Here is a 24,798-nt window from a genome sequence, read left to right on the forward strand (position 1 = left end):
CGTAAGACTGGTTGGCGCTGGTAATACGCCGTTTCCTGTGTGTTGTACTATATCGGCCGAGACGACGGCTGAAGAGTGTGTGTGATGCCGCCTTGGTTCCGGCGTGTATCGGCCGAGAGAGACCTTTATCCGGATGGATGCACACGTAAACGCCTGTCAGCTTACCAATGTGTGAGGTACACCACACGGCACCACACCACCCACCACCTTTGCCGGAGAAAAACTCCGCCCGGTTGATGATGGGATGGGCGAGTCTTTGCACAGTGCCACTTGTTAGGTTTTTTTTTTTTTTTTTCTTTCTCCTCCGTTACTTTGTCGTTTTGAAATGGGGTTGTTCGTTGGATATCTCGGTACTTGAAGACGTACATGAAGATACATTCTGATCAGGAGGATAGTCACTGCAGGTATACGAATCTTAAGGATGCGTATCACCAGAGAGCTCGTGTCGCTGAGAATGCGATAGGAGCTTGCGTCTTAACGGTAATGGAAATGTTCATCCTACCCCCGCGGGCCCAACCGGGGCGCGTATCACCGGGATTCTCGGAGGGCCGAAGGAGGGCTGTATGGTTATACTAGCGCGTGAAGATGGAACACACTGAGGTTCGGAGATACAGGTATTGCAGAGGCATGTGCGTGTTGGTGTGGTGCATCCTTCGGGCTTGTGCTTACAAACGTTATGGTCATCGGAGGGGATTGAATAATGATTTTGGTTGCGGGACTATGTGGTGGTTGGGGACCGGCGCCCGGGGGGGACTCGGCCGGGTGGTAGAGAGATGATCGGAGACTAGACTTATTTTGGTGATTCGTACTATTTATCGGCCGAGAGGTGGATACCGTCAGACGGCCGCTGCGTGTGTGATTGCTCGGTTCGGGGGGATGGGATGAATGGGCTGTAGTCAATGAAGTAAGCCCCCTTCCGGGCGAAGAATACGTGGAATCCTTTTGAATAATTGGTCGTGATTTCTCGAGATTCCGAATCATGGAGGCGGTGGAGGAATTGGCAACGAGGGCGGATGAGGGAAGTTGGATGGGTATAAAGGTGGTGGTGATGTCCTTGATCTGAGTGATGGATATTTGGCATTGAAGAAGTATCAGACTCATCGGGCATTATTACACCTCATATTTCACTTACGCTCTCACTTGCCAATTCAATTACTGATATCTCCCGATTGACTTACACTCACACCTTCTAACTCACCTTCACTCCCATCTCACTCACATATACCCAGCTTGCATCACCATGTCTACTTCACAAGACGACGTCGCCATCATCGGCGGCGGCATCGCAGGCATGGCCCTCGCCCTCACCCTAAACTCCCATTCCATCCCCGCGACAATCTATGAGATGCGCTCGGAGACGCCCCAACCCCACCACGCCGGCGGCGGAATGATGCTCTGCCCCAACGCGCTACGCATCCTGGATTCTCTGCAACTGTACACGCCCCTGCTGGAGCATGCGTATCCCTTTGACTACGTCTACTACAAGGACAGCGACGAGAACACCGTCGACAGGTACCCGATGGGCGGCACCAAGGAGTTCGGGTACGAAGCGGTCAGAATCTTCCGGCAGGAGCTCATTGACCTCCTCACGAAGGCTTGCCGCGAGAAAGGCGTCAGGATAGAGCACGGCATGAAATTCACCCGTGTCGTGGACGAGACGGAGGACGGCGTCGAGATTGAGTTTGAAGGAGGCGAGACGAGGCGGGCGACCTTGCTCGTTGGTGCCGACGGAATCCACTCAAAAGTCAGGACGTCGTATGTCGCGCCGGAGGTGAAGCTAGGCTTCGTCGGGCTGGCGGCGCTGACGTTCGCTGCGCCGACGGCGGGGCTGCGGGTACCGGAGGACAAGGACTACCGGTTCCCGGTCAGCGTGGCGAGCACCAACGGCGTGTTCGTGCTGGCGCCGCAGAAGCCCGACGGCAGCGAGATGCTGGCGGGCACGCAGGTTCCGTTCGACGAGGCGCAGGCCGGGCGGCGGGACGCGTTGCTCGCCGACAAGGAAAGCCTGAAGGCGAGGCTGAGGCGCAACGAGAGCGAGTGGCCTGACATTGTGAGGTCCGCGCTCGAGAACATCGAGGATGAGACGATGAACGTGTGGCCGTTCTACATGCTGCCTGCGCTGGAGCGGTGGGCGTCTCCCAAGGGCCGGGTGTTGGTGCTGGGAGACGCGGCGCATGCGATTCCGCCGACGACGGGCCAGGGGGCGTCGATGGCGTTGGAAGACGCGGCGAGTCTCGCGCTCATCGTGAAGCGGACGAGGGAGAGCGAGGGGAAGATTGGATGGGAGGATGGCGTCGGATTCTGGCAGGGGATCCGCAAGGAGAGGTTGCGGGACCTGGTTGTGCTTACGAAGAAGCTGAACAACAAGAGGATGCCGAGCCACGAGATGGCCAAGTTGCCCAAGGAAGAGCTCTGGGTTGACGAAGGCGAGGGCCAGATGAAGTGGTTATATGTGCCTGAGATTGAGAAGAAGGTCGAGGACTGGATTCAGGAACGGTTGCAGCAGTGAATTAAGCTTCTGACTTGGCTAGGGTAAATACTGTCAGCCTGCAGTTGAAGAGCCTCTTGATAACTAAACTCGATAGATCTGTTGTAGATGAAAATAACAAGTAGAAGAAAACATGTAAACTGAATCACTAAACTCGAGTCAGTCTTCTCACGTGGAATCGTTTCCAACAGTGATGAATATCATATCTCATGCCCAAGTCTTGTACGTATGTGTATAGTAAGTAGTATCTTTTTGCCCCCAGCGCCGACGAAAAGGTTACCGAAATGAGCCATCCCCTGTAATGGGACCGATTTACCTCGGCAAGCTACGTGATTGGCCGGACCCCGAGCTGGAGCTGCGTCAAGCTCGACGTTTTGGCGTCCGGGGCCTCGGCAAGCTGCTCTGTGACACGCTGTTTTCCCCGCATAGAATGCTGCTCCCAGCGGTGCTAGTGCTGTTCCTAGGTGGGTTTTTGGTGCTGCGGAAGCGCGGAATTGGGGGGCCGTTTGAGGGGGGGAAATCTGGAGAAGCTCTTCCCGGGGCACCAAATGGTTGAGGATGAGGGGGGGGGGGGGGGGGGGGGGGGCGAAAACGTGCAACTTCACACTGGTTTGTTTTGTTGTTTAGGCCTGAAGCACATGCTACGGACGGTAGTTCCATTCTGGCCGTTGAAATATAAACATCCAGGGTAGCCCCCTCGTTTAGTACTGTTCCATCTTTTCATCATCCACGTCGCCAAGAGCCAAGTTTGCGATTGAGACATACATATATGCTCGACATCCAACTCACAGTTCCCGACAAAAAATAAGCCAAAAAAAAAAAAAAGAAAAGACGGTGCAAAGATGGCGCCCAGACAGAAGCGTGAAAAGGCGCCTTGCTACGTGCTCGGCGTGGGTATGACCAAGTTCATCAAGCCACGCGGCAAGGTCGACTATACGGAGTTGGGCTTCGAAGCCGGTGTCAAGGCTATGCTGGACGCCCAAATCAACTACGATGATGTCGACCAGGGCATCGCCTGCTACTGCTACGGAGACAGCACATGCGGCCAGCGCGTCTTTTACCAGTTCGGCATGACTTCCATTCCCATCTACAACGTTAACAACAACTGCTCCACGGGGTCTACTGGTCTTGCCATGGGCCGCAACTTCATCTCGTCTGGCGCCGCCGACTGCGTGCTCGTTGTTGGCTTCGAGAAGATGATGCCCGGGTCGCTGCAGAGCTTCTTCAACGACCGCGAGAACCCCACCGGCACTTCGATCAAGATGATGGCTGAGACAAGGGGGATCACGAATGCTCCCGGTGCGGCGCAGATGTTTGGAAACGCCGGGCGGGAGTACATTGAGAAGTATGTATTTGCCCTTTTCTCACTTGACTTGGGAAAAACCAATGCTAAACAATGCCAGATACGGTGCCAAGGCCGAGGACTTTGCGGAGATTGGTCGCATCAACCACGAGCACTCTACCCGCAACCCTTACTCGCAGTTCCAGGATGTCTACACCCACGAGCAGATCATGAAGGCCCCCGAGATCTTCGCCCCGCTCACCAAGCTGCAGTGCTGCCCGACCTCCGACGGCGGTGCCGCCGCCGTGCTCGTATCCCAGGCTTTCCTCGACGAGCGGCCGCACCTAAAGGACCGGGCCATCCTCGTAGCCGGCCAGTGCCTCGCCACCGACGCGCCGTCGTTGTTCTCGCGTTCCGCTATCGACTTGATGGGCTTCGAGATGACGCAGCACGCCGTTAAGATTGCCATGGACGAGGCGGGTCTCACACCCAAGGATGTCCAGGTCGTGGAGCTGCACGATTGCTTCTCTGCGAACGAAATGATTGTGCTCGATGCCCTCGGCCTCGCGGAGCACGGAAAGGCGCACGAGCTGGTCCGCCGCGGGGACATCACGTACGGCGGAAAGTACGTGGTGAACCCCTCTGGAGGGCTCATCTCCAAGGGACACCCGCTCGGCGCCACTGGTATCGCGCAGTGCGCCGAGCTGGTATGGCACCTGCGCGGTTGGGCCAACAACCGTGCCGTCCCCGGCACCAAGGCGGCTCTGCAACATAACCTGGGCCTCGGCGGCGCTGTTGTCGTTACAGTGTACCGCCGGCCGGACGGCAAGGAGGCGCCCAAGATCGATTCGGAGACGATCGGCAAGATCAACAAGCTCGGGTACAACCCGGCCGTGGTGGCCAAGGGGTTCACGGCGGAGCAGGCGGCGAGTGTGAGGAGCCGAACGAAGAGGAGCGACTGGGCGCTGCAGGATACGGAGGAGAAGGTTGAGGCTCGGTTCTAGGGGTGTATGTAATAATTGAAGTGTCCATTACTCGTTTACCCTGTGTCTTGGGTGTTCATGTCATTTCTGAACACAATTTGAGATATTTGCCTTTGGTTCTCGTTTGGAAGTCACACTGATTCCGTAAACCAGATCGGCCATCCATTATTGTTCGCCTCGTATGTAAGATGGTAAAGGGTGAACTCGCCCTTCTCCCTTTCCTTTGGATCGCACTGAAGTGGATGACCTCATCGGACTCCTTGAATCCCAGTCCCATATTAACATTGAAACCTGTCTTGAAAAACAAGATGAAGATGTCAGCCACCATCTCTTATGCATGTCGGATACCACTCTCGACGAGTGCAGTAGTAATACTTTTGCCTTTTTTCTCGGAGTGGACAGCAGGGTCATTGGAAACTAGACCGGATTTACAGAGGCTTTATGCCGACATGACGACTCTCGGAAAGAAAGTTCGCTCGCGGCCCGGCTTACTACTATAAAGTGAGATGAGAAATACGGAACCGACATATCTGTGGCATCCCCGGCGATGTTACGAGTCTAAACCGCAACGGATAACACGGATATTGTCAGCTTCGTATTCTTACCTCGTATTTGCAACAAGCGTTTCAAATCCCGTGGCAAAGGCTTCAACCGAGGTTTGCTAAAGACTATCGAACTCGGTCTGAACAGCAGTGGGGTAATCACCATCGATAGGTAGGGAGTATACTTGACCAATGCGCCCGTTGCCTCGTATGATGTCCAATTACACGACTCTGTATGAAAAAATGTTATAGGTTTGACTTTTTCTTTGACGGTACTTCCCCTTTTGTAGCCTGTACAGATGATTTGTGTAAACCGCTTTTGAGAAAGGAGATGCTGGAATGGGAAAGTGATGCGTTGCGAGGATAAAGGGATGGACTACAAATTTCCCAAGTAGTAATTCGATGCAAGTATGTCAGGGGACCAACGTGTTTCCTCACGAGGTATTTTGACGCTTGACTAAACCTACGCCACGGGGTTTTTTTTTTTTTTGCGGTACTGCACAGGCTATGAGAAAGCTTGATAAATGATCTAGGCCGCTCTAGCGATGGTTTTCGAGTACCTTGCTCTAAAGAAGATTTCCCTGGCGGATACGAATGGGTCCAGGGATACGTTTGAAGTGCCGCAATGCTCCCAACATACTGTAGGTTTAAGGTAGGTCTTACGCAACTCAACAAAAATGAACCACTCAAGTGTCGATACATAGATGGTCAAGGAAGGTTTGACCGCTTGTGTGAATGATGCACATTTATCCTTGTTCAGAGGAATTGAGACTCTACTCGGGTACTGTTTCCAGGTGCAAAGAGATTTGAAGAAGCTTCTGAAAAGCTCCTGTAGCAAAGTGACTATGAGCTAAGAGATTCGAAATCAGCCAACCACGAAAAGGTCACAAAGATGTAGGTCAGTCGTTCCGTGTCATCTCTGTCTCCAGGATGAATACAGTCAAAACGACGGGGTATTGCGCGATTTGATTTCAACGGACCGCCAACCGATACTGTTCCTCCCTGACAATGACAGCGGGTGTGATCGGCTTGACTTTTGACACAGGTTTCTACATTAACGATTTTGTCGTTTCTTTCCAAGGTTACCAGGTCTACATCGCTTACGTGAAGGTTGCATAGGAGCATCCTCGGCTGCGCTCTCGCAGCCAGAGAATCTTGGTGATTCCTTCATCTGCATTGTACCTTCCTATATGATACAGGTTATGGTCATCAAATTTTGGATTTCCTCGTGATGCTGAAGTTGTCGATAATCACGCTCGATATTGCAGAACAGAATCTTTTCTCCGATAACCGGCGGAGACCGCTGGTGTGCGGCGGAAACCAAAGGAGCCAAGAACTAGCCAGACCCTAGAGCAGTACCCCCCGCATCCCCGCTGCCCCGAGTCAGATCATGTTGCCTAGTTGGAGTAATGTAAATGCCCGTTTTGCAGGCTGAAGATAGCCGGTTGGAAACCGTTGACCAATAGCAGAATTGGTATAGAAAATCGGGAGAAAAATCTGGTTCGACCCTCCGGCCAAGCCTCCGCGAAAGCAGCCCCGGAGCACGCCGACGACGATCTATCATTGGCCAGGTACAATATCCACATCGGCGCGCAGGTACCATCTCCAACGGCTCTGAATCGGCCCCCCCCTTGTCAGCTGCCTCTTCCGGTCAGGCGCCCCGGCGGGCCATTCGACAGTGACAACAACCCCCACCACGAGGGGCTCATCTGGACCAGCTCACATGCGTCACGCAACAAAAGACAAAATGCGACATGTTTGCCGCTCATCTGGAGGTTGCACTTTTGTTTTTTTTCCCTTCGTTCTATTGTGAATAATAACAATACCTTTTATCTCATCAAGACCAAAGGTCAAACCCTTTACTGTTTAAACTCCAGCCCTCCCTAGAATCAACGCTAGACAAATACCCAAACTTCCAAACTCCCTCCTCAACGATCCTATATCCCCCGCGATCCACTCGCAAACCATGGCCGCTACACAGGATCTTCCGATGGATCTACCCATCGTTGACCTCGACGTCTTCCTCACAGAGCCGCGTGACTCACCCGCCGTCCGCGAGGAGTGTGTCAAGGCCGCCAACGCCCTCATCACCTACGGCGCTCTCGTCCTCCACGACTCCCGCGTCTCCGAGTCCGACAACACCGCCTTCCTCGACCTCCTGGAGGACTACTTCGCTCAGCCTCAGGAGGAACTCAGAAAGGACGAGCGCCCTGAGCTGAGCTACCAGATCGGCGTCACCCTCGAGAACACCGAGAAGCCCAAGTGCGCCGTCGACGAGCCTTGTCTGAAAGTCATCGAGCGCCTGGCCCCCTCCGAGCGTCCCCTCGACATTGGAGCCCACGAGCCCGACCCGAAATGCCGCTTCTTCTGGAGCATGGCCGAGAAGCCGCCCTACGACACCCGGTTCCCCGGCTTGAACGCCCCCAACGTCGTCCCCGAGGCCCCTCACATCCGCGAGCGCTGGCCCGCCGCCATGAACAAGTGGGGTTCATCGATGAAGCAGGCCGTTACTGGCCTGGCAGAGATGGCTGCCGTTGGCTTGGATTTACCCGCCGACACCTTCACTGAGGCCGGCAAGTACGGACCTCACCTGCTCGCGCCCACGGCGTCGGATCTCGTCAAGTACGGCAAGCAGGACACCATCCTCGCGGGTTTCCACACCGACCTCAACTGCCTGACGATCCACGGTCGCTCGCGGTACCCCGGCCTGCACATCTGGGCGCGTAACACGGGAAGGAAGATTGCCGTCAAGATCCCTGAGGGCAACTACCTGCTGGTGCAGGCCGGCAAGCAGATGGAGCACATCACCGGCGGACTCATCAAGGCGGGATACCACGAGGTCGTGGTGAACGAGAAGACGTTGGACGTCATCGAGCGCCGCAAGGCCGAGTTCCCCGACCGCCCGCTCGTCCGCATCTCGTCGACGTGCTTCTGGCATCTGTCGTCCGACTTTGACCTTGCTCCCATCCCCCAGCTTTCGGAGCGCGCGAAGCAGGTCAGGGCGGAGCAGTTCAACCTCGGCAGGGACGAGGGCGAGGAGGTCAAGTATGCGCCTATGAAGGTCGGAGAGCAAGTGCAAGAGTGAGTTTCCCCCCTCCCCCCCCATTAATAACAAACCCGAAAACAAAAGACATACCTGATTCTAACGGCATTCACAGAGAACTGAAGCACATTGCTCTGATGGCATAAAGTTGACTAGTCAAAAATGAGAGGAAAAAAGAATAATTCGCTGTATTAATATAATAATGTTCATGACCCTATCAAACAGAGCTTAGCTTGCCATCCATACGTGCTTAAGCCTTGTAAAAGTCCTCGCCCTCGGCAACGTCCACCTTCTCCTTGGCAACCCTGTCAACCGCCGCCTTGGGATCCTCGTCGCCGTCGAGGTGGTCGACCCAGGAAGTCGTAAAGTTCTCGTTCTCGGCGATGAGCGCGGCGATCTCGGCGACGCTCTGACGGCTCGAGGTGCCCTTGGCCTTGCTGGTCTTGCCGAACTGGACCTTGCCGGCGGGCTCGTCCGTCAGCAGGCCGGGGCGCAGGCTGACGCCGGCGAAGTCCTGGCGCTTCCGGGACTCCTGCCACAGGACCTCGTCGGCGGCGACCTTGGCCTTGAAGTAGTTGGCCAGCTTCTTGTTGCCGTCGAGCGAGTTCTGCCACTCCTCCTCCGACCACCACGACGGCTTGTTCTTGCGGGAGCCGAGGTAGGACACGAGGATGAACTTCTTGATGGAGGGGGTCGCGATGGACGCCCTGACGAAGTGGATTGCGGCGTCACGGTCAACGAGGAAGGTCTGCGGGGAGATGGTTAGCCATGATGATCAACCATATTACAAGCAAGCAAGCAAGCAAGCAAGCAAGCTTCTGTCAAGTCTGACGTACCCTCTCTGGGTTTCCCTTTCCACCGGCACCTGTGCGTTGACGAGCATGTTAGTATTCCCCACTCTCAGGACGTCATTGGAGACCCTTTTCATGACTCGTGTGTGTGTGTGTGTGTGTGTGTGTGTGTGTGTGTGTGTGTGTGTGTGTGTGTGTGTGTGTGTGTTTGTTGGGAATTTGAGAGACGACTCACCTGCGCTCCAAATGATGGTGTCGGGCTTCACCTCGTCGAGGATGGCCTGAGCCTGCGACTGGTCCTTGACGTCCTCGATGCTCCTTACCAGAACGTTGAGCTTGCCGGACTGGTTGGCGCCGAGCTTCTCAATGGTCGGGACCTGCTCCTGGGCGCGGATGACGCTGGTGACGGTCCATGACTTCTTGAGCAGAAGCGGGGTGAGGTTCTGAGAGACCTTGCCGTGGCCGCCGAGGATGAGAACGTGTCTGCTCATGATGTGTGTGTATGTGTATATGTTGTGAGACTTGTTTAAAACAGATTCGTGTATGTGAATTGAGTATGAAATGTTGTGTGAGTGTAGTTTGGTGTTGATGTTTTGAAGCTTTAAATCCCGTTCAACGGTGCGGAGGCCCCGATTCAAATACTTTGGACAATCATGCCATAGCTTTGAAATCAGAGCTGTACAAAGCTCCCCCCCACCCGTTCAGTTTACCTAACAAAACGCAACGACATTTCGGCTCCGCCGGGGGAGGGAGGGGGAACGGTCGGCCGCAAGGGGGGAACAACCATCCGAATAAGGCGGATAGGGCGCCGATGAAGCCCCTCTTTTTTTTCGAGGAATGGCGATTTGTGGGCAGACAGGGCTGGGCACATAATAATTCCCCAAAAATTATTCCCCCTTCTCTTCCTAGTTGGGCCAGCTTTTCGTGATGCCTTTGCCCCCCCCGTATACTACTATACTACGGCGTGTCTGTCCCTCAAGGTGGGCTGAACCCAAAAAGAAGAGCCCCCCCCCCCCGGGTCACGTCACCGGCGCGTCAATGACGTAAACGTCCCGAGTCTATTTTGTCCTCCGAACCCCACTGTTTTGTCATTTTTCGGCGATAACGAGGTCAATTGAGTTTTTTCTAGAAGCGCAGATCGGCCTTGACGAAGCAGGCATGTACCATATTCGCAAAGTTTGGTGGGTTCTTGATCATCACCCCCTGACTGCGCCCACGTGCAATGTCAGAACCTGGGTTTGCTGAGGAGGCCAAGATGGCATAATCGAGGTTTGTCCAACTTTGTGAGCTTGGCGAGGGGGAAGAAATGTTGCGTGATAGTCTGGTATATTGTCGTGGCGCCAGACAGGAAGAATGAGGCTGGAGCAAGTTGGGTCTTACTATTGGAACGTCTGTTTCCATATACAACGCCTTTCTATCGTCACAACGAAGAATCTTCTGGGCTGCTTTTTTTTTTATCACATCCTCTCATCACATGTAGTACGCTGTAATGTGCAGCTGTGACTCCGAATTGATCCATTGGTGCTGGTATCCAGACGCACACTTGCGGGAGTATTAAAGTGGCAGGCAGGATGGGCTGTTCAGCCTTGGGATATTCCTAGTGACAGCAAGATCAACTGCCATTATTTGCAATGCTTTCTTGTTTTAATTATCCGCCTTGAGATACCGTCATTTGGAGATTCTCATCTTCGAGAATGGCTAGATCCCGTCTACCTAGTTTAACTCATTGTTGATTGTCTGCGGATATACGAAGATGTAGTCCCGCTGCGCCTTCTACCTCGATGAACCCCACCCGGCACCAACTCTGGCGTTGTGATCGCTATGGCATTCTTTGGGCTTACAAAAGTCAATTCCGCCGCTGGGCTTGTGGCCAGTTGATCTCTCGATGCCTTTCATACAGAGCTGGTTACATAATCATCCCAAACCAAAATATATCTGCTGTCTTTAGTACCTTAGTCATAAGGCATGGCCCTGGTGTTTGATTTGTACTAGTTCCAATGGTCCCGGATAGCACCAGTCTGACTTGAGACTGGTTTGGCTGCTGAAGACGAGCATAGTTTGCTTTGAAGTGCTTCGCTTTGGTCTGAATTGAGAGTATCTCGTGCTGGGTGTCCGGACCCGAAAGGCAGACACCAGTTGGAAATCCATAGACCTTACGGTGTCATAGATCTTAAGCCCACTTGTCAGTGGGAGCCCAGTCGGGGTTTCGGTAAATACTCACTTTCACCATCCATCTACACCATCCGGGTAGCTGATTCAGACAGCGAAGTTCACGACACGGGGATGTCGAAAGCATCCCGCAGTTCTTGGACCGCCGTCACGCGTTATCGACTATGTTGAATACGTTGTCACATGTACTCAACGCTTCACAACATTCAACAGTCGCTACGGTGCTTGGATGAGAATCCTGCAAGAAGCAGTGCGACAAACCATGCTACATTTCATTGCAGCATCAAGGCAACGATACCACAAACTAACCACACGCGTCCCGCTCAAGTCTACTCTCTGGACGGTGTTAGTGCTGAAGGGTGCTAGCTCTACAAGGTGTGGTGAGCACGTCGAGAAAGAATGTCTAAGTGCTACCAGGCAGCAGCAACTCAGCCCGCTCAACCATGTACGAGGCCGGATAACCACGGTCGAGTTTGCATTGGTAAATATAGAAAAGGACATTGTGTGCCGCTTACGAATGGCCTCTCTGCTTTGTGCTGCCTCACTAATACTCTCATCAGTCCGCCGCCATGAATCTCGTAGAATCGTGTCGTTGTCATCCCAGCGAGCAAAAGCAAACTCATTATTAATATCAGGGACCTCTCGGTCCAAAGGCGAATAATTTCCGGCCTTACAATCCTCTGCGCAAGCCATTTGGATCATGCCAACTGCCCGAGCCCAAGCCATACCAATTCCAACCCGTAACAGACTAAAAGTCTTACACTTTCCCATTTCAAGACGTGATAAGCGCTCTGTCGACAGGTAATGTCACCTAAAGGGTATGCGTGGAGCTGGTGGCCCAAACCATTCACATACGATCGTCAGATCGACGTGATATTCATTGGAGAAGTTTCATTCACCCCGATTGGTCATCTTCCAAACGAAATGAAACTTTCCCACCCCAAAGCCGACTTGCAAAATTCAGTAAAACCTGCGCGAGGGTGATGGGACGGCACCGCCTCATTGCACTGCTTTCCGGGCTTGGCGCAGCCGGGACAACGCCTCCGATCGTCGCATTTTTTGGTATACCATTATCGGCGTAAGGCTACCGTGGTACTGAACGTTTCAGATGTGCACATCGTCTGGGCCAAACCAGATTAACCGATCACTTGGGCCTCGGTAACATAGGGGTGGTTTGCGTCTTGGCTTCGTGGCCGGTGGTGGCTTGTTGTCTTTTGGCGGCGCTTATAGGGTTGTACGGTGACCTGGTGGTTGGAGTTGTGGTTGCGCTGGGTGTGACATGATGCCATCGTGTTTCTCTGCCCTGTTGGTTTTGTTTCGTGATGGACGGACGTTGATTGGCTGCAGGCCGATCTTTGAACACTTACTTTACTAAACTGGCATGTTGATCTGTTTTGGATTGGGGAAATACTGCCTATTTTTATGGATCACCAAGAAGATAACTTAATGGACAAAAGCCGGCATCCTCACTTTCTACTCATGACAGACAGCCCCTTTCATGTTGATCTTCTCCTGTATAGAGAAGATACCGCTTATTCCGAGCTAGACCAAACTCCACTATCAAATTTACTCAGACTGGTTGATATTACGATCCGGCAGATGCTGAGCTGAGGGAAATTAGTCAAGGCTCCTGGGATCCAGCAAATTCCAGTTTACTCCATCCGAGACTCGTGACATGTGTGGATGCTGACAGATAGGGTAAGAAGCAGATGTGTGGTGAGCTTCTAGGTCACACAAAGGGAGCCCTTACCAGGACGCCTAGCTGGCGGTGAACATCGGCATTGCTGTTACTCTTGAACTAAGGGCTTCCTGTATCGCCATGTACTAACCGTAACATGCTTTTAGCTACTGTAATGGCCTTGAAATAGAAAATCGTGGGTAGTTAAGCATGGGAGACTATTCTCATAGTTGCTACCAAAAGCCGCTGTGGGGCTCTGGAAAATAACGCCGCAGAAGAAACATTCCTTCTTCCAAGTTTCATTCCCCGCGCCTTTCGTCTTCTAGCTGAAGGTGGAAGGTGGATGAGGAATTCTTCATCTAATCCATGAGTTGTCTCAAGCTCCCGAAAAGGTATGTGGAGACCTACACCACATTCTTTTGCCTCGGCTTTGGCCCTACATAATCGTATTCGAAAATATCTAGCCTCTGGATTCATGAGAACGAGGAAATGAACGTCTTCAAGCCATGAGCCTTGACAGAAACGCCTGGGCCTCGTTGCTATAATTGGCCCTTTACAGTTGGGACGGCGACCCTTCATGGCATAAACTCCGTTTGTTTGGGCCCAATGTCATGATATCATGGCGGCCTTTAGCCCACTCATTGCCAGTGGCTTGGAGCAATATGTGTGTTTCTATTCCATTTATTATGACCGTGACAGAGACATTTGGTTTTCAGCCCCGTGAGAACCGGGGGACTCCCATGATGTGACGGATCCGTAGCCTCGGCTTGTTCGTCAGGAGGGCAAGTCACTCCCCAAGATACGATAGAGTCGGCTCCGGTGCGCCGATTCTCCCACTATCCGAACCAAGGCAAGCCTTGTACGTAAGACGTCAGTGGGACGTTGCCATGGTGGACCACTGGGGAAGGTGTTTTGACATGAACTTGACCGTCGAGGACATCCCCATTTGGCCATGCCTTACGATACTAAAACCAGGGACGCAAGAAGGGAATGTGCCGAGCCAACCGACAGTCGTGACCAGGAACTCGTTGTATGTTCACCGCCATAGGGCAGACTGATGGGGGAATGGCAGGTCCAGCGGGGTATGTAAAGTGGTTCCTATGGATAGCGAAGAGCAATAGTCCCCAGAAAATATTTTCCCAAAGCCTGGTCATCCACTGCGGACATGGAGATCTCCTAACATGAATCTCCCCTGATTGTCCTGCTTGGCGGCAGTTCAGTATCAGAAAAAGGGCGACAAGCCAGGGATGTGATGCTGAAAGAAGGGCTCGATCGGCGGGGGGGTCGGAGGGATTGCGACGCGGGGATCACGCAGTTTCCGAGAAGAGGTTGGGGCGGTTTGACAGGTGACGCCGCGACGAGGGTGTTCCGACGTCAGGTTTGGGCCGAATGGACGCACAGAAGAGTGTAAGGTGGCAGTCTATGTGGAGGGGAGAAGCAGGGCCAGCCTGCTTTGTAGACAGAGGCCTTAAACTCCGGCTGTTTGGCGCCAACCAAAGCCAGTCCTCCACGACATGTGGCAAATGTGTGTTGATTTGGTCACTTTTTGTTTTCCGATGATTTGGATCACTAGCCGAATAATCGAATTCTTCAGTTTCCCTGGGTTGACTAACAAGGGATGATATGGCAAAAGAATTGAAAATCGATAACCCAATTACTTACCTACTTGCATTCACTAGTTGTATTCGAGAGACAAAAAGGGTTCATAGCCCACTGCCCAGATTCCCAGAGGTTTGATCGGGATTGAGGGATGAACCTGGACACCTTCACCCGGAAGGGCGGCCAAAAGGTGGGACGAGAAAGAAATCGAGGGTTTCATTGGTCTGAAGAACATCAACTCAAACATTCCATGTCTGAAACGGGCTGGCAATAACCCTGCGGGGAAACACTACCGAATCAACCACCGCGCTTGAGCCTCCAGCTGGCGTGCAGGGATCGATATCATTGTGAGACGGTCGCGTCCCCTGTAGATCCCTGCTTTCCCTTTGCACCCTCTCTCTCTCTCTTTTGTGTCCCGACGCTGCGTCACTTCAGCCAAATCTAAGGTTTGTCGGATGATGGGTGCTCGCAGCTTTCGCCGTAGGGAAGTGTGAGAGATTTGCGTACGTATTCCCCGAGGGAGGGAGGGAAAAGAGGAGACAATTCATGACAAGACCGGAGGGAGTGGAGGGGGACCGTGGGATTGTTTAAAGAGTGGCTGCCGCGCGGTTTCGGACTATCCGCACCTCTTGACTCTTTTTCTGGGACGGGAGCGGCTCTTATTTTGGGACTGACATTGTATGACATTTATTGACTGTTTAATTTGTGTTGTTTGAATCCATTTTTGACGTTGAGAGCTGTGTGCTTGGCGCCGATTGTTGAGCCGCTGGAACGACTTACATCAAACGACCGCCCTACCAACCAACATACACACTTACACTTATACTACCGACCTATCCGCACGCGACGCAGATCTCGAATCACTCTCAAGTTTCTCCAAATTTGATCATCCTGTTCTGGCCGCGAAGCCGTAACAGAAATACCCTCATAATCGGCTTTCGCTGTTTTTCGAGGCTTGGACACGACAAACTTAGCACTACATGAGATAATCCTACAATAACGCAGCGACTGAATACACCAGAGGGCCACAGTACCACTTAACGGTTTTACGACAGAGTAATCAGACTACTAAGCCTAAAGTTTACACATCATGGCTGGGCTTCTTCCCGACTTGGGCATCACCCTCAGCGCCTCGAGCAACGCTCCCCTTCTTGGGCCTATACTCGGAGGGAATGCAGGCCCAACGGGCACACCAAACACATCATCCAGTCAATCAACCAGGATAAGATCCTCATTATCAGCCGCCGCGACACCTTCGACAACATCATCGAGGAGCACGTCAACGCCTACAAGAACACCGACACCATCATTGTCCGTTTCGCCCACACCGTCATCACGACCTCCAACCACGTTCATTATTTCAACGACGACAAGCATTTCTTCTTCGCCTACACCATCACTTTCGGACACGCCACCTTTGCCATCACCGACGTCACTTCCCCCTTCCATCCCACCATCACAGCCGCCAGTGATACCCGTCATCACACCGACATTAACACCGTCCCTGGTCCCGTCATTCATTCCGCCTCCGCCAGAGCCTACTCCTATTCCGCCTGTGACCCCGACACCAATCCTAACGCCTACGCCAACGCCAACACCAACACCGCCACTGAATGGGATTGCCGCGCCGAGCCAAGCAGAAAAGTCGAGCGGTGGCGGCGCCAAACTTATGCCGGCGTTGCCAATTACCCTTGGTTCAGTTGGAGGTGTCTTGATCTTCGGCCTCATCATCGGCATGCTATACAGAAAGAGCCGATGGCCATTCCACAAGAGGAGAAATTTCGCAGAGATTGACGAGTTGGAGGTCGAGAGGCAGCAGGAAATAGAGAGGCAGCAGAAGATGAAGTGGGATCCTAGAGTAACGAGGTCATATAGGCCACAAGATCCGGGGGTTAACTTCTAGAGTAACCTTCGAAATGAAATGAAAAAAAATCAAGCGCACTTCTAACTGTTCTTGCATTCTCATGTGACTACGAGAACCGGGTTCATTGCAGCCGCGAAGCAAAAGACTAACAATTTAGGCTATCTATTAACAAGACGCGTTCACGAATATTCCAAGCTGTCAATATTTGCAATGGTCCTCTGTCTTGATTGTCCGGATAAAATGATGACGAGAGATGGGATTGTGGGCGATTGATTTGAAGCTGAGGCTCACGATTCGTGGGTGTGTCAAATGCAAGATGAAAATTCCTAAAGCGCACAAACGCCAACTTACGATAGGAAATTCTAAACTTTGCTATGTGACGCGCGGCATACGAGTCGATAGACTCGGCCAGACCGAAAGAGTTTGTCGTGACAGCGGACATATTCGTTACCGCGACCTACTCGAGAAGCTGGTTGGTGCGTCGCTTCAAGCATCCTCTGCTTCTTCTGCCGCCCTCAAGCAGCGTATTCGGACTGTAAAGAAGTTAAGCTCAAATCACTACCAAATTCATTTGAGACGCAGTTATTCTGCACAGCACTAGGCCTCCGGGATCTACCTACGGGCCAGCTTCCATCTCTCTCACTTTTTTCGATGTGGCGACAGCCATGTGCCCTCGTGGACTGGGCTAGATTTCGGATTAACACAACTCTAAAAGTTGCCATCTCCTTGAAACAAGGCCAGATACAGCTTGATGACCTTGCAAGGAATTGCCCATAAAAGACATTAAGGTTGCTGCGGGGTTTCCGAGGGCACCGTACTGACCGGGCTTCCAAGTCGACGAATCTGCCACCTAGTCATGAAACGCGTTAAGCGCGGCTTCTTCACCCACTGAAAGGCTTCGCTCTCTATTTCCGCTTCAGCCAAGGAAGATATAAGCTCATCCACTTAAGCGCACGTGGTTGATCCGAGAAGGAGTACCTGAAAATAGGTTATCTTATTCCTTTTTTAACGGAATGCATATACTCACTGTTTAGTTATGATTAATTTACTGTAAACGCTATATAACTACAGCAGACACCCGGCATATGATTTCCGGTTGCGATAGCCGAATTCCCGGGTTGAAGTAGCTCCATGGCCGGCCGCCGACGTGACGGGCAGAACGGAAGGAGTATATCTTCTCAACCACTTCACCCGCACCCTACCGCAACGCCGGGCTAACTCGCAGCTCTTCCAAGTTGATAGTTATCCTAGGCATATGATTGGATAATAGACTGTATCTTTATAGATTATATTAGATAGATAAGATGTTCTTCTCGGTGCTAGGAGAAGTAGTTTCTGCTACTCTGTGAGAACAGTTGTCCGAGATTAACGATCCTCAAATCCCTCGTAGCCCATCTCCAGTTCGTTTGATAGCACTCCAGCCCACAGGAGTGCTTCATTGACAAAAGCTCCAGCACCACAGGCATGTGGATGGCAAAGCACATATCATAACGTATAAGTCTCTGAGATCACGTACTCCTTCAATGCCGGCACCTTCGGTACAGGAGAAAGGGACGGCATTAGTAGGAGCCGTACCTCATCGACTAAAGTTACCACTAGACCACAGTTTCTCCAAACCCGCAAATCTGCACTACAATCGGTGTATTATTGGCAGTGTGTGAGCTTTCCTAAACTACCTTACGCCTAGTGTTCTAACACAGTGTTACGTATCGACAGAGATCGACAGTACCAATAGCCCCCAAACCTTGCAAACGAGAGATGTACCCTAAATTTATGTAGTGTACAGGAGTTGATAAAACTATTAGATGTAGTAGCCCTGAGTGGCTCACTATGCCCTTGGCGACAATAGGGTTCCAGTGGCGCTCGACCTCTCTAACCGTATCTTGTCGGTAGGCAGCAATCTTGCCCAACGACCGCTCTGAGGCCGATTATAGGCCACCACACACGCTCGACACTGTTCTACGTGCTTTAAGAAGCAAAGTTGCGATGTATCAGAGCGAGCCAAGTGTTTTTCGTAATTCGGCGTGTTTTCCGTCTTGGCATGTTATCGGCTTAATTGGGCTGGGTAATTGATAGCTGAACCTTACGTGGACTCACTCTATCTAGTACACGTAACCCTCAAACACAAGTCGATTTTAATAACTGCTGCCTGATCAATTCTTAAACTTTTAAATCCAGCGAAAATACCATGTATACTGACAACTCAGAAGTATCTCCAGAAGAACCCGTTCAAAACCCTTTTTCGCCACTTCGCTACTAAACATGGCTATTTCCCCCTCCGTTCTCCCAATCTCCGACCCTGATTTCCCAACACTAGTAGATTTTATCTACAGCTCCAAAGTCGATCTCGCAATTAACCGTTTCCTCTACCGCGATTGGCCAAACGAATCCGCCCAGAAGCTGGTTTGCAGACAAGCCGTAGAGTCCAGTTTCAACGATCCAGCAGCCCACTGCCTGAAAGCTGTGGATCCCCAGTCTGGGGATGTAATCGGGTATCTTGTACTTACGCGAAGAAAACCTGCAGAAGGTAGCTCGCCGAAGGAGGAAAGCACTGGAGGCCAAGATGTCCCGGAGAGAATGAACCCAGAAGTGTTCTCCACGCTTATGCAGGCAGCGAAGGAGATTAGTCAAGAGGCAGACAAGCTCGACTGCTTTGGTAAGAAGCTTGTTTCTGTTACATTCCACTGCTAACATCATGACAGAAATAACATTTATATATGTTAAGCTTTCGCATCGCAAACTAGGCGTAGGCTCACGATTAATACAGGAAGCTCGCGCGAGGGCTAAAGCCGAAGGCATTGCGCTTTCTCTCTGCTCCGAGCCTACAGCCTATGAATTCTATGTGAAAAGGGGATTTCAAGATATAAAGCATGTCGATATTGACCTCTGTAGGTGGACGCCACCTTATAGTGGCTATGGTGTATACCGATATACGGGAATGGTGTTAGACTCTGGCAAAATATAGTCTGTTGTCCTAAGGCGCGATGGTCTACCAAATAGCAATAAAATCCTTCCGTTAGGAAAGGGTTTGTTCTCCCTGGAGGAAACTGCTATAATCGTCAACCCTCCCCCACCTTACCTTACTTTGGCCCATACCCCTTTACCAATTGGCACTCCTTATTCTCACAGCTTACGCGTCCCTTTGAATAATGCTGGGTCAACAGGCAGATATTTTAGCCCACGACAAGGCATCTATAATGACGATGCCGCTTCCTTATCCGAAAGACCGCGAGATGACCTCATTGTCGCCAAGACTGCCGGCATCGTTTCTGGCAATTGAGTTTCTTTGAATACAGAGCTTCAATTTCGTGGAATAATCAACTTAAGTCGCCTAGGTGAGAGTACCGAACAACGGACAGCCAAAAGCAGGCTTGGAATCAAAGAAGCTATTAAACAGAGCTTTTATGAATCGTCACTGATCTCACAGCATTATGACCTTGTTATTGCTATGTTTCATAGAATTACAACTATAGAGCATGTTTTGATAACACCATTGCCACCATGCCTAGATGTCGGTTGCAGTGTGCCAACAAAGCAGGATGGCACAAATATCTAGACCAAACCCGGTGCTACACAAAGCTTACGCCAACCCTCAAGGTCGAAATACATCAGTAACATTGACCGGAGCCGCCCCAAACGCAACTCCTCCACCAGGGATATATATCCTGTCTTCAATAGCAACGGCAGCAATTCCATGCCGGGGATGCTCCATTGGTCTCAGTTTCTGCCATGACTCTGTTCTTGTGTCGAAGGTTTCCGTCTCGTCAAAGACGCCGGAACTAACCACAAAATTTCCTTCTCCGCCAAAGGTGTAAACGACGCTCCCTATCACAGTTGTGCCGTGTCCGGCTCTTGCTGTAGGTAGCGTGGCGGAACTGACCTCCCACCCAGAAGCCACGTCTTCCAAGTCAAGAACGTAGACGGTGTTACTGACGATAAGTCGGCTGGCAATGTGCCGTCCACCAATGACGTAAAAGTTGCTTCCTACAACTGCGCCGCCGGCATGGTCTCTTGGTTGCGGTAACGGGATACTAGCAAAAGAAATCCAGGTATCGGTAACCGTATCATATGCAGAGACTTCGTCGACGGTGAGTGTTGTTCCACCGGGAGCCGTTTCCATGTACCGCAGACCGCCAGCAAGGAAAACTGTTTTGCCAAAGACTCCAACCGCGGCACTGCCTCTTTCGGTGCCGATTGGAAAGGGTGCTATCGAAGTCCACCTCCCATTCGTTGAATCGTAAACCCACGAGTCTGGAATTGCACGCCATGTCAGAATGCCGTTTTGGTCAGAAGACTCAGCAAGACCACCAAAGACGTAGATCTTCCCGTTGACCACTGCGGCGTTGGGATGGTTCAAAGCGACAGGGAGAGGGGTTGATGACGCCCATGTATCTGTCAGAGTGTCGTAGAAGTCTACAAGGTCGGTATTGATCCATGCTCCCGTTGCATTGGAACCTGTGATACCGCCTATAATTGCAAGAGTGGTTGAGTTGATAGCAACTGCGGCGTGTTCTTGCCGCGGGAGGTTTGAGATGGGGGCTAGATCTTCCCAAGAGCCGCTGCTGTTGTTTGTGCCGCGTAACCTGATGGCATTGGTGTCCTGGGCTTGTGTAAAGCTGGATATGCCAATGGTTATGGCCCAGAGGTAACTGAGAGCTGTCATGGTCATTCCAGCGTGTCGTTTGAGTTGCCGTCGAAACAATGTGCTTGGTTCAGTGGTTGTCAACCGGCTGTTTAAGTACTCAGTCGCTTATATAGTACCTGACAGCACGTAATCGCGAAATGGACAAAAGTTCCGCTTGACTGACCAATTTAAGCCTAGCGCAGACGGGTATGATATCCACGATTGGAAGGTCAGCTTTTCGAGGGGTTCTTGATGGGTATATAATTCACATCACATCATATAAAAGTTACGGAGAAGGTGGATGAACTCGAGGTGGATGAACTCGAAAAGTGGCACTTAAAATTACCATGTCTATATCTATAGCTGAGCTGTCGACAGCATCAAACCTAGGCTGTGTCGAGCAGCGCTTTCTCAACCCTTCTTCCGACCGTCGTGCTCCAAGCGTCTATCTTCTTGTTCCACAAGTTCGTAAGATATAAAGTTACTGCCATCAAGATAACCCAACCGATAATGTAACCCTGTGCTCGGCCGAAATGTTCAAATAGTCTCGGCATAATCCAGAAGCCCAGGCTGTGCAAGACTGGGCCATGCACGAGGTACAAAGAGAAGCTAATCCTGCCCAAGTACTGTGCAAATCGCCCCTCGAGAATGCGAATAAGAACCGGGCTGCGCAGGATACAGGGAAGAAGAAGAATAGCTCCCATCGACTGGTAAAACATCCAGCCTGACAAGGGGATGTAATACCTCGGCACCAGCGACGAAAGGAAGACGAACCCTGGCGTCCACTCGGCCGATGTGTCTGGGTATGAAAGTAGGTAAAGCGCAACAAATATGACGACCCAGCGCGTCGGTGCTGCGGAAAGGATCGATCGTGAGAGATTACCCTTACCGGCTCTTGGGTCGCTTCTGCCTGGGTATCCAAGTGAACCCTCGCCGGGATTAGAGGTTCGTCGAATATCCAACTCAGATAACACTGTGCCTCCCATGAACGCAGCCATGTCCCACCGCCCGAATATCAGACTGTAAGCGGAGAGGAAGCTTCCAATGCCCAGTCTCCACTTGGCCTTGATAGCTGCGGTGCCCAGCAGGAAAAGGTAGATGAACATGGAGCCCCTAAGCTCCATTGGAATTGTGAAGGTGTGAGGGTCGTAGCGAGTGTGATAATGAGCGAAGTTGAAGGGGTTTGCCCATTCGGCATATACTCTTGTGAAGTTCTTGATGGCATAGGTCATATTATCGTGAATGTGAGGGTGCTCTTCCCAAGACCCTCCCATCTGAACCCAAGTGATGTTGTGAGTGTTTGTCCTGTTTTTAGCCCCCAAGGCGTCGCTAATATCCTTTGATGTATGTTCGCTGGATGATGACCTGTGCATTCCCCAGATCTTTTCTAGGTGGCCGCCACCGCCCCCAGTCTTTTCTTGACGAGCATGCGGCTTAGTAGTTCCTGCTTTCTTGGTACTGTTTGACAGCTGCGTTTCATTTTTGAGCGATGCTTCAAGTTCATCAACAAAGCTGTATAGCATTGCAGGCATAAACAATTGCGAAGTACGGTTCAGGCATAGCTGATCCGTAGATGCGGTCATGTTGGTGATGTTGCCTAGAGTTAGGGGGGTGTGCAAATGCAAGTATTTGGCAACATCTTTGGCACCGGCAGCTTCAAAAGTTCCGTTGGCACATGGTTGCTCAAGTTGAGGGTAGGCATAGGTAACGGTGGCGTTGATGTACGCCGAATCAGGGCCTTTGTAGATGGCCTTCTCGGACTTGAAGGCACCAATCTGGGCCAACAACGCTACCAAGAACATACTAATGGTAGGGGGGATGTATAGACGGAATACACGTCTCAAGACTGAGGACGCGAGACTCTTGTACGCAGCATCGACGCGGCGTTCGTGGATGGCGCGCAAAATATGACGACAGAGAACAAAGCCTGAAATAGCAAAGAAAATGGCAACCATGGGACGTCCGCGATGCAACAGGCAGATGATGGGCAGTTGATGCCATCCCACATACGGTTCAGGTGCTCCGGGGGGCATTGCGCCGTAGCCCAACATGATGAAAGGTGTCCATGGCCAGAAGAAATGGTAGTTGAAGACAATGAGACAGGCAATACCACGAAGGCCATCAAGGCATTTGATTTTGTCCCTATTTCTCCTCGAACCCGAAGCTTGGGATTTTTCCTTTTCAACACTGTCCTCATGCTGATCGCGACCGTCTTGCTCTGTCTGTGGGAGGAGCTCAGTTTCTTGGCCCCTATGCGCCCGCGCAGACTTATCCCAGACGTTGGAAATCATCTTTTGTCGTCTAGAAGTGTCTTGCTCGGGCGGTTTGGAGCAGTCTTGGCTGCATGCGTGCGGGTGCAGTTGGTAAGTGTTATCGCCCAGTAAAAAAAAAAAAAAGGGTTCGAATAGGTTGAGATGAAGGGCACAGATTGGGACGACTACACCAGTGGCAATTGGGTTTATGAGACAAGACGAACTCGATCTGCGACGACCTTCCAGTCTTAAAAAGGAGAAGGTCAGGGTCACCCCCAATTTACCTGAGGCATTGTCTTCTCCACTCATCAGGGCAGTGAACAGGTGCCAGGGCGTCCTGGGTTTTGCTGTACCACTGCCATTCCGATCCTCCCGTGGTAGTGATCAGCGAACAATAAACCTGAAATTGCGGCTTTTACATTTGAAAAGCCCCATAAATGGCCCCCAAGATGTCGTGGATGCGCAGATATGTCACCATGTAGTTTCCAGGAAACTGCATGCTGTATGGCTAACTTTTTACGGCGCCCTGGATTGACTTTTCGCGTTGGGATGTCAAACGCGTAAATGCAACGTATTGAAGGTTTTCAGGTAATTTATGTCAAATAGCATAAAAAGATCATCGCAACCAGGCATCAACCGCAATACTGGGATTGACTGTTGCTCCTAGACAATCGCAATATGACGTTGCAGCTCTTCGGGATCCATGGGTAGCATTGTTAGCTTCGGCAATTAAATAGGAGTTGAAACATGGCCGCCACTTGGCTCAGCCTCTATTAACTCGGCCAGCCTTTAAGTCCCTAGTTGCCGGCAACCCGAGGCTTGGAAGGTGAAAGCAGTTGTGATGTAGCGGGTAACTGAACGCACTGTAATTAGTGTAAGGCACTATAATTTATTTAAACTCTGTTTTCGCCGTCACGTCCTCGTGCTTACTGCGCTTTCTATCTCATTACTCGTCTTGTTATTAGGCGTATTTCCTTATTACTACGGCGGTTTCAATTCTTTCCATAACTTTCTTATTGTTAGTAACAAACGCGAATATGCGGCGACATAGGCGCATTGCCACATTTTGTGGTGACCGTCTCAGGTGCATACCGAGGTATCGCCGCCGCCATTTTTCTCAGCGTCCTAGGTAGTTGGAGCCAAACATCTTAGTCTCAGCTTATTCGAGATGAAAAAGACCGACTTGCCAACCGCTCAGATTCGGAGTGACTGCTTTTAGGACCATTTCAAACACAGCAATAAGCTTACCCATGAAATGCCGACGCATCTAACAGGCTCGTGATCGTTTCTCCGCTTAAGCCACCTACCTCTAGCGGAATTGGGGAATTACTGAACCAAAAACTAGCCTCTTTCAATAGTCTCACGAGGTTCAATTGAAGCCGAAAAACAAGCAAACCTCAACTCACTACGCCTAATTAGCAAAGACAATACGAGTTGGTAGGGGGCTTTCGTGGCGGGCTTATCTCACCTATCTTTACGACAC

At 51.4% G+C, this 24,798-nt stretch overlaps 6 protein-coding genes across 6 annotated transcripts; 4 read left to right on the forward strand and 2 right to left on the reverse strand.

Annotated features, from left to right (window-relative positions):
- Positions 1–1,240: 1,240 nt before the first annotated feature.
- On the forward strand, positions 1,241–2,509 carry CTRU02_204045 (kynurenine 3-monooxygenase; the record flags this gene model as incomplete). The annotated part of the gene is made up of 1 exon (XM_036731873.1): positions 1,241–2,509. One exon carries the CDS (start codon positions 1,241–1,243, stop codon positions 2,507–2,509), a length of 1,269 nt encoding a protein of 422 aa, XP_036576433.1.
- Positions 2,510–3,330: 821 nt separating this feature from the next.
- On the forward strand, positions 3,331–4,774 carry CTRU02_204046 (nonspecific lipid-transfer protein; the record flags this gene model as incomplete). The annotated part of the gene is made up of 2 exons (XM_036731874.1): positions 3,331–3,833; positions 3,892–4,774. 2 exons carry the CDS (start codon positions 3,331–3,333, stop codon positions 4,772–4,774), a joined length of 1,386 nt encoding a protein of 461 aa, XP_036576434.1.
- Positions 4,775–7,261: 2,487 nt separating this feature from the next.
- Positions 7,262–8,484, forward strand: CTRU02_204047 (isopenicillin n synthase and related dioxygenase; the record flags this gene model as incomplete). The annotated part of the gene is made up of 2 exons (XM_036731875.1): positions 7,262–8,376; positions 8,454–8,484. The coding sequence occupies 2 exons, from the start codon at positions 7,262–7,264 to the stop codon at positions 8,482–8,484; spliced, it is 1,146 nt and encodes a 381-aa protein (XP_036576435.1).
- Positions 8,485–8,588: 104 nt separating this feature from the next.
- Positions 8,589–9,620, reverse strand: CTRU02_204048 (UPF0659 protein-like protein 1; the record flags this gene model as incomplete). The annotated part of the gene is made up of 3 exons (XM_036731876.1): positions 8,589–9,086; positions 9,175–9,203; positions 9,365–9,620. 3 exons carry the CDS (start codon positions 9,618–9,620, stop codon positions 8,589–8,591), a joined length of 783 nt encoding a protein of 260 aa, XP_036576436.1.
- Positions 9,621–15,665: 6,045 nt separating this feature from the next.
- On the forward strand, positions 15,666–16,478 carry CTRU02_204049 (uncharacterized protein; the record flags this gene model as incomplete). The annotated part of the gene is made up of 1 exon (XM_036731877.1): positions 15,666–16,478. One exon carries the CDS (start codon positions 15,666–15,668, stop codon positions 16,476–16,478), a length of 813 nt encoding a protein of 270 aa, XP_036576437.1.
- A 3,553-nt stretch (positions 16,479–20,031) lies between these two features.
- CTRU02_204050 (hard surface induced protein) lies at positions 20,032–22,865 on the reverse strand (the record flags this gene model as incomplete). Its single annotated transcript, XM_036731879.2, has 2 exons — positions 20,032–21,088; positions 21,838–22,865. The coding sequence occupies 2 exons, from the start codon at positions 22,863–22,865 to the stop codon at positions 20,032–20,034; spliced, it is 2,085 nt and encodes a 694-aa protein (XP_036576439.2).
- Positions 22,866–24,798: the final 1,933 nt, after the last annotated feature.

This window comes from Colletotrichum truncatum (genome assembly GCF_014235925.2).
Source record: "Colletotrichum truncatum strain CMES1059 chromosome Unknown Contig_0002, whole genome shotgun sequence".
Classification (NCBI taxonomy): Eukaryota; Fungi; Ascomycota; class Sordariomycetes; order Glomerellales; family Glomerellaceae; genus Colletotrichum; species Colletotrichum truncatum.